The sequence below is a fragment of the Cottoperca gobio genome, chromosome 8 (genome assembly GCF_900634415.1).
Source record: "Cottoperca gobio chromosome 8, fCotGob3.1, whole genome shotgun sequence".
In the NCBI taxonomy this organism is placed as follows: Eukaryota; Metazoa; Chordata; class Actinopteri; order Perciformes; family Bovichtidae; genus Cottoperca; species Cottoperca gobio.
The window spans coordinates 20,910,324-20,919,587 of NC_041362.1; the positions used below are offsets into that span (position 1 = coordinate 20,910,324).

The window sequence follows — 9,264 nt, forward strand, 5'->3', positions numbered from 1 at the left end:
CAGTAAAAGGCTTCATTGTAGTTTCTCTGCTAATCTTTGTATCTGCTCTGGAAAATATCTCATTCTTCAGGGTTATCTCTGTGTAAACACGAGTTGAACCATACTGGGCCATACCAGACTATATCAGGCTATATGTTTGTGTTGTATAGTATGGGGAAACTAGACGGAGCCAGGCATTTAAACTTGAAATCAGCATTCAGTCCAAAATGATGAAACAAAAATAAAATGCATATCAGACGATTCAAATATAATAAAATGACAAATATGTCACAATAATGACAAACTGTATCTTAATAATTAGAAGGAAAAAAACAAAAACTGGATTCAGACATGTGCCTAATTGCAATGTACACTTTGTATTATGGAAATTAAATATAGGCTACTATAAAAACAGATTTAAAAAATATTGTCCATTAAAACAGAAGCTAAATAATTATAAAAAATTAAAATAGGTCTACTAATCCTCACTTTGTTATATATTTATGGTATTATAAAATTGCACTTTAGTGTTAACTGCATAAAAATATTTACTGCATGCCATATGTTTTCACATAATTATTATAAAGTTATGCAGCACTCCCTGAATGCATTTAGCCAAAACAAAACAACATGGGCTTCATCGTAAATGTTTGTGTGTTTTTATTATTATTATTCCACTATGAAAATATATGTACAATAAATAATTTGTTTTTCACTATTAAAGAATCTCAATAAATAAACTAGGGTCTAAAACTCGGGTCGTCAGCAGGGCTTCTCTCTCGCCTTGTCTCGTTCAGAGAGAGAGAATTCATTCGATCTTCAGTTTCTAAAAGCAGTCCAGCAATCTGCACCGAGACTCCGTGAACAGTTCCTGAGAAGTTATTAAGGATCCATGAAGCTGCACCAAAATGCACGAGGGGAAACAAATCCACACAAACTGATAAGGGTTAATAATTTTAACAAAAACGATCAAAAACAAGAAAGGCAATAAATACCTGAACAAGGGGATAGAAAAATCCACAACGTTTCGATCGTGGAAAAAAAATTCCCTTCGATGTTTAAAAATTAAATTACCTATATCTCTCATACTATATTATAGCAGCGAAATAAAACCAACAAAAAGACGAAAATATATTTTAAAACCAACATAAATTTCATTCAGGAATGTTGCCGAGTGCCGTCTCCTCGGCTCGATTGTTCATCCACACAGGCCTGTCTGTCCTCTCCTTTTTATTAGTAGTTTTCTTTTATATTTAAATGTTGCAGCTGGACTCAGAAGTTGAGATTGTGCAGGTCTATGGTGCACAGTGTGCTTGTGAACAGATCGAAGTCCTCCTCGGAGAAATCCACCGGACTATCCAGGGAACTCTGCAGGCTGGGTGACAGGCAGGCGTCCCCGGCAAAGAAGGTCAGGTCGGGAAGCGCGGATGAGGAGGACACGGCAGGAGGCGCAGAGGAGGAGGTTGAGCTGATAGAGGAGTCCCGCTGCTTAGAGAATGACTGTTCGGACGCCTCGCTGAGCTGCATCAGGCCGGGGTTATCAGCAGAGTTCGTCGCAGTGAACGCCGGCGGGGAGTCAGAGGAGCCAGATGCCTCTGGCAGCGGTGGGCGTTCAGGACGGCTCAATCGGCCTCTTTTCTCCGGCGTGGGTTGTGCATTGTCCCCGCTGTCATTAGTGTAGGCGGTGTGTGCAGCGGCCGAAGATGGATTGCAGCTCCCCGGCTCACCGTCCGATGTAGCTTCCCCGGTGCCAGATGCTTCCAGCGGCTGGCTTGAGTACGGGGATGAGGCATCAGCGCCTTCGAGCGGCTCAAATCCGCCCGGGTCGCTAGATTCATGTCCTCCTCCACCACCGCCGTCCCGGTGGTGCGTGGTCTGCCGCTTGTGTTTCATCCGCCGGTTCTGGAACCAAACTTTGACCTGCCGCTCGGTCAGATCCAAAAGGGCGGCGATCTCCACCCTCCTGGGCCGACATAAATACTTGTTGAAATGGAACTCCTTCTCCAACTCCAGCAGCTGTGTGTTGGTGTAGGCGGTGCGCAGCCGGCGGGACCCGGCTCCACTATCCAGACTCTGGCTCGGGTCTGCAGGGAGACAAAGTCAAATAAAGGGAGAGAGAAATTATGTTGAGGATTTATGTTTAAAATCTTTTGAAGCTATTCTCATTTTTTAATTTTAATTTCGTTTAAACCTCAAGTTGTAATCTATTTCATGAGAGCTGTAAAACCTCTACAATTTTATTGCGTGCAAGATTTCCAGCCAAGAAATAAGCTGCTTCAGCATCGGACAGAAATCCCCTCGGCTCTTCTGTCTGTAATAAAACAGTAATAAAACACAAACAGTCTCGTAAAAAATACTCCTTCCGATTACAGTAGCAGCCAAAACCATAACAGTTATAGCGGACCAATTTGTTGCTTGTAAAAATAATAATATAGAAAGAAAAGGAAAATGAAGACACATGAAACTTAATACGAAAGAGGGTTTCTCTCTTCTATAAAGCCTGGAGTGCAGCGAGGCTACTGTGAGAAGCTGCAGCATGTGATCAGAGAAATACAAAGAGGAAAATAAATAAATCATGATGGGGAGGAAATGTGCAGGGAGATGTGGGAATGTCGATGTGAAACTCATGTGGCGGTACCTGTCAGAAACATAACTAAAACCATGAATGGCTTCGTGAATGAGCTCAGAAAAGGCAGGAAATAGGGAGAAAGGAACACGAGAAAACGAGATATTACATTAAAATGAATGAAAAAAAATGCAGTGGTTGTTATGGAGGTCAGTGAAAAAGACAGAAATGACCTAAACCCAAGAAAATCAGATTGTGTGCAGTCTGTATCCTGTTTTTAGGTAGCTACCTCCCCCAACCCCCACCCCAACATATTGTGTCGCTTAGCCTCGCCATTATATCCCCTACCTCCATCCAATATGGCTACCATCTCAGTTGTGTTATGAATATATAATGTCAGCGCGATGCTGCTGAAATCACAACATTCACCCAAAAGACAGATTGATACAGGCTGTAGCATGGATAATAGATAAAGGGGGAAAAACTCTGCGCGTCTTTACGCACGATAAAGAATTATATATAGACATAACGCCTTATGGACATTTGATCTTTAGATGGTACTTAATTAACGCGATGCTGCTGTGAAAGATTTGCACTCAGCTTAAAGCTGAATTCTACATTTGAATCCTAAACATGACAGCGATAATATGTGGAGGACGTTAATGGGTGCATATTTAAATGCATGATGAGCCAGTGCAAAGCACTGCAGCATAATGCAGTGGTCTAGATATGGCTTCCCTGTTGACACAGCATCACAGCAATACACAATACACTCACACACACACACACTTAGAAAGAAAAAGACAATGTCATCTAACCAAAGCCATGCTGTGTGTAATGAATGGTAAGTTATTTCTAATGTGCACGTAAAATGAAGATGCCGACAGAAAATGAAAGCACAGGCTGCAAATCACACTCCATCCACACACACAGGCGGACTCCTGCTTCCCAGCATACCGACCTGTGGGTGACTCGATGCCCGCCGAAGCGTACCCGGGGGCGGTCGGCGACGGCGAAGACGAGGTAGGGGGGATGATGGATCCGCAACCGCTGGAGCTGCTCCCAGGCTTGGGGCACTTCTTTGCTGACTTCTTCTCCTTCATCCAGGGGAACTCGTGGGCCAGCTGACCGGCCGGGCTGGCCATGGCCGGTGCCGGGGCCTGGCCGGGCAGGCATGGCTGTTGGGCGGCTCGGTGGTGCGTCTGGAGGCCATTAGTGACGGAGGTTCTCCGGTTCTGGTGGCTTCTAGCAGTCGGTCTCGGCTGGCTGGCTGTGCAGGGGCTGAGGCTGGGGATGGTGTGCTCAAAGGGAGGCGGAATTACTGTCGAGTCCTTGATTGATGAAGTTTGAAATGACTCCAGGACGGCAGGGAAGGACGTCAGGCACTCTGCTAGGGACGGCTGGCTGTTTATAAAACCGATCTCCCTCTCAAATTCAAAATTCATAGCTCCCTCAAACCGGCTTCAACCTCAAACGGCGAGACCCCTGAAACAATCCCTTCCCCAAAATAAAAAAAACAAAACACATACACACACGCACGCTCGCACACGCACACGCACACACACAATATGGCTTCTTACAAAAATAAAACGAAATGAAAAAACGCACGAGCGTGTAGACTCCCGACCGCAATGGCGTAAATGCGGTGTCTATTTAATAATTGTGTATATTGATGATATTACTGGCGTATGGGGACCTGGGTAGGCTAAACTGAAGAACTATGGGGCGAAATTGCAGCCAATTCCTGGTCACGTGACCCAAAACAGCCAATCAGGGGCCCGGGCCTGGCGGCGCTGATGGCTATGGGACGCAGCATTATTATTTTCCACCAAATGCTGTGGGAAAGAGGGGCTATATCACAGGATAGCTGCTATTGTTTTGTCTTAACGGGGGGGTAACGTCTGGGGAGAAAAACGACAAGGCTGCCGGTCGCCATGTGCGCCGTGTGGGCGGCGGGTCGGCGCATCCCGTCCCCGTGTTACACACAAACAATAGAGCATCTCTCGGACATTGTTGCGGTCCTCTGGGTGATGTAATGACGGTTAACATTAGGCGAGCGGAGCTGGCCAGCACCGTTTACAATATGGCTCCTTTAGAAAAAAAACTACTGTTTACAGCACTCAGCTCATTAATCTTATAAAGTGTGACAGAGGCTGAAAATCCTCAACTTAGACACTGAAAACTTGGAGAGGCTTTTAGATGGCGCAGCAGCTCAGGAGGAGAGGATGATGGAGATTTTTACTCAGTGGTAGTGAAAATTATGCAGATTGGCTTCTAACAGAGCAGAGAGACAAATGTAGCTTTAACTGGGGACAGAGGCAGAGAGCCAGCCTGTTGGTGTAAGTGTATTCTTTTTAATAGACGTCTTGGTGTATTTGTGATTATGTTTTTTAAATTGTTGTTGGAGCTTTCGTCAGTGTGTGTTCGCGTAAGAGAGACTTAAACCATTGTGTTGTCTAAATAAAATGTCCCCTAAATACCCTGTGTACACAGGCTAGCTACAGTGGTTCTCTCTCACCCTCTCACTCCACTGTGATGTATGTGTGTTAAAATGTTTGGTGTGTTTGTGCAGAGAGAGAGAGTTCACAGCGAGGTCGCTCCGTGCAACTGCAAAAGGAGGGGAGAGCGCCTCCTGTTCTTCTTAGTACAACAATAATAATACAGCAGCAATAAGATGAACGCTAATCGTAAGTGAGAGTGTGCTGAGTGGCCGTCAGACGCAACAGGACGCACATGTAGATTTTTATAAAGATCAGGAACTCGGGAGTTTAGCAGAGCATATTTTGGGGAGGTCCCGAGGAGCACCGAGTGGGAGAAAAAGTGCGGTGATCAATCTTTCACTCCCTGCAAAGAGCCTGACAGCAGCCCCTCTTTCTGCCTACATAATAAGAAGAACCTCCAGTCTGACTCTCTCTCTCTCTCTTTCTCCCTTTAGATCCTTTATTCGCCCTACTCTGTTATTGTTTCACTACTTGTACGCGTAGCAAATACGCTCACACGTCACACTGAAATATTTTATTTGTTGATCAAATAAAATAAAACGACTCAGATATAAATTACAAATTGATACAAGCTATACAGCTCGCACCCCCTTCTCGCTCTCTTTCCCATGCCAGTTGGCTTCGCCCCCTGACTCTGAAAAAGAGGCAAAAGAAGCAGAAATGTGAGTGGGAGTGAGGGCCACTGAGGCAGTGAGCAGGCCGAGGCTGCATGAACACACACCAGACACAAGCTGCTGACTGAGCTCCAACATCACAATACACTGCACCGTTTGCTTTCATTTCTTCGTCTAGCTTTTACTATGTCAACATTTTTTGATGTATTTATTTTTGTGTCTATTTTTTTTTGTTCTGACGATTTATTGGAAGTTTTGTCGGAGAACAGAAGCTGAAGTCATCACATGGGAAGCGTGGATTGTTCTACTGAAGATGGGGACTTCATATTATTTTATTCAGCAGTCAGTTTTGTTTCGCAGTTACTGAGGGTAAACTAATTATTTTCATTACAGTAACTACGTTTTATTTGTATCTAATTTAATATACAATTACTACTTATTAAGATTTCCGTTTAACAATAAAAGAGTAAGAGACAAAGAAAAGAAAAAAGCTTCAGATGTAAAAGTTCATTTCGTTTCGTCTACTGAGTAAAATACATAAAGTAAAATGTATTCGTACAAATGTTCTGTCTAATATAGCTAAAAATTATAGCCTTATTAAGTAGTTATAATAAGTTCTGACTCCAGATCTCTGTACATGTCAGTGAGCGTGTTCTATAGTAATAGCTGTACTCTTCTCAGCATTGACTGAATCCGAGCTCTCCGTCTGGTTTTATGAGGCAATAAATTAGATCCAATCTCTGCTTATTGGTGTTTTTATTGTCTGTTAGTCCAACGGAGATGTAAAGGGAAGTACGGCCATTATTTATGGGAGCCTGATTTATGTCCCAAGTTTTATGCTGCTCTCAGGCCTCAGAGCACAAGCGCGTGCTAGAGATAGAGAGAGAGGAGGGGGCGTGAGAGACCACGTGACCGGGCCAAGGCGCAGGCCTCGGGGCTTGTTTCAGTCACAAACAGTAACACAGTGCACATGTATCAGTGTGTGTATGTGGGGAAAAGAGAGACAACAAGAGACAAAGAAAGTCGACTGGAGAGAAAATGTTGAGTTGAAATGTCTGAGCTACAGTCTCTGTTGTAAAGCTCTCTGCTCTCGGTTCTACTCTGGTTCTGTAGCCACAATGTGGGTCACAGGGGACTTACAGTATTTTGGGTCTCATATTTTTTTTATGGAATTTAGCTTTCTCATGAAGAGTAAAAGTAGAAAAGACAAAGAAAAACATTAACAGGCGTAGTTGAAAAGTAAAACAGTCTAAATGCTCTAAAGGTTTCTGTCTGCTACGACTAAGTCATAAGCCACTGCTCACCATGTTAAGTCAGGCTCCAGAAAACTACTGAAGTGAACACTGTTGCTGCTGAGGAGGAGATGTTCTCATGTTAAACATCCAGGTTTAGAGCTCAGATAGGGTTTCTTGCTCAAGTACACTTCAGCTTGGTTTGGGGGTTGAACCCAAGTTGCCTTGCTGCCACTTTGCTACAGCAAATAACAGGGAACTTAAACAGACAGTTCACCACAAATTATAAAACAAATATGTTTCCTCTCACCTGTACAGCGATTTATCAATCTATAAAGTTTCAGTGTGAGTTGCAGAGTGCTGGAGATATCAGCTGGAGAGATGTCGGCCTGCTCTTATATAATGGAACCAAATCTCTGCTTGTGCTCCTCAAAGCACCAACATAATACATTTGAAAATCTCAACATGTCTCTTACTAAAATAATGTACAGAGCTTGTTGTGAGCAGCTTCATGTAGGAACTATTCTTCATCGATATCTCTACATCCGACATCTCCAACACTCAGCATCACAGCACACCAACACAATCTACATTGATAAATAGCACAACAAGTAACGGGAACAATGTGTTTTGTTTGTCTGTTTGTTGGTTTTGGGTGGACTGTCCCTTTAAACACGAAAACATACTATCTATTTGTTCATTTCAAATTATGACCTGCATTAATTTTGTCGAAAGCGTATCTTATTTTGTCTTAAATGTGTTCTTCAGCGTCAGTGAGAGTTAAGTATGATCCGTCAGATGCAATATCGTACAAATCTGGCCACTAAAGTACATAAGACTCGTTCTGAGGGAGATTGAGCTTTTTCTGTTGCTTATCTCAGACGTTGACCAATAGTTTGGAGTAATCAGTCAAACACAACAGAGCTAAAGTAAATCTCAGAGAGAGGACTCTAAATAAAAGCAATCACGCAGCAACAGGTATCATGTTTCAGCTCAGGAACAGTTGTTGGATCCGACCTTAGACCTGCACTGGGATGCAGCTCAGTATCTGACGTGGTGGATCGTTGGTGTTGCTAATCAGTGTGGTGAATGTATACCAGCCATAATAGCACAATAGCTGCGATCGGAACATGTGTGTACTCTATCAGCCACTTTGGCAAGTAACCTCTTTCTTTCTGTCTAGTTTGTAAAGCATACAAGAGACTAGAAGCAGTTTGAAGTTTTTCTAAAGGTTAATGTTTTTTTACTTCTGACATGTAACATGTCGCTCTAGGGTTGAGATGTTATTATTGGGAAAGTTTCCTGACAGTGATGCCGTGCTTTAGCCTGAGGTATGACCTGATATTCAATACTGGCATCAGTGTCAGGTCATCCCCAAACCAGACACGTGCGGCTGGAACATACATGATCCCCAAACTGCAACGCAGACTAACATTGGCTGAGCGCATCACATCTCTACGCAGAGTTATTTGTGCACGATTTGCAAGTTATTTGTATGTTAAAAGGATTTAGGTTTAAAAAAGTCAATGTCTTTTATCTTTAAAATGCTCTTCAGTGTCCACAGAAATAATTTCTATCAGTGAGTTTAGTAGCTTTTGGGTTTTTTTTGACACCCTTCAAAGTTGATAATGAACAAACATATGCACCATCACAGAACTTCTTTAAAAGTGTGTTGAGTTCTGTTGCTGCTGAGCCATTATTTGCATATTTTCATAGTGAGTGATTTTTGCCACAGCTGGCAGCCGAGAGGAGCGCAGCGGTGCGACGGGCTGGTGCTATGTTGCCATGGCAGTCAATACAATTGGTGTTGGCAGGTTTTCACCTGACAGTAACACTGCCTAACAGATGATGATGTTTAAATAAGTATTTGCCAACACACCTGAGAATCATAAACAAAACAAAATAGCTCTGAATAACATAACATTTTATTAAAGAATTGTTCGACAGACAACTCTCTCAACAATGAAAGAAAAAGGAGCTACAAAGGACAAAAAAAGAAGTTTTTCTCCAAAAAGACTCGTTCTTTTTTCCAGCTAATAGTTTGTCTAAATTTTCCGACTATGCACGGATGGGTCACCAATCCCCACCCTAGCCTTTTCCCTGTACAAGCCAAGACATGTATGTACAAGGGTCATTATAGGAACATAAAAACTACTTATCTTCTTCTAAAATACAAGAACTAAAAAAATGTAACTTCAGTACAACGGACAAGAAGAAACACAACATTTTTTTTCTTTCATAACAGGTAAATACTAAAAAAGTACAGTATTTTTTCTCGATATAAATACATGAAGGATAAATAATAATACAAAACAGAAAGTCTTTTTAAACTGGCTATAACAAATAAATATTTATATATGAATGTTCACTTG

General features: G+C 42.6%; 1 protein-coding gene across 1 annotated transcript; it reads right to left on the reverse strand.

The window, feature by feature from the left end:
* Positions 1–622: 622 nt before the first annotated feature.
* hoxb2a (homeobox B2a) lies at positions 623–6,442 on the reverse strand. Its single transcript, XM_029437152.1, has 2 exons — positions 3,507–6,442; positions 623–2,063 (listed from the first exon to the last, which is right to left on the reverse strand). The coding sequence occupies exons 1-2, from the start codon at positions 3,988–3,990 to the stop codon at positions 1,252–1,254; spliced, it is 1,296 nt and encodes a 431-aa protein (XP_029293012.1). The 5' UTR covers positions 3,991–6,442; the 3' UTR covers positions 623–1,251.
* Positions 6,443–9,264: the final 2,822 nt, after the last annotated feature.

Excerpts from the sequence above, each read along its gene's own strand:
- hoxb2a (XM_029437152.1), bottom strand. The coding sequence starts at position 3,990 with ATGAATTTTGAATTTGAGAGGGAGATCGGTTTTATAAACAGCCAGCCG. Across the intron at positions 2,064-3,506 it reads GGGCATCGAGTCACCCACAG|ACCCGAGCCAGAGTCTGGAT; the intron begins GTCGGTATGCTG and ends GTCTCCCTGCAG.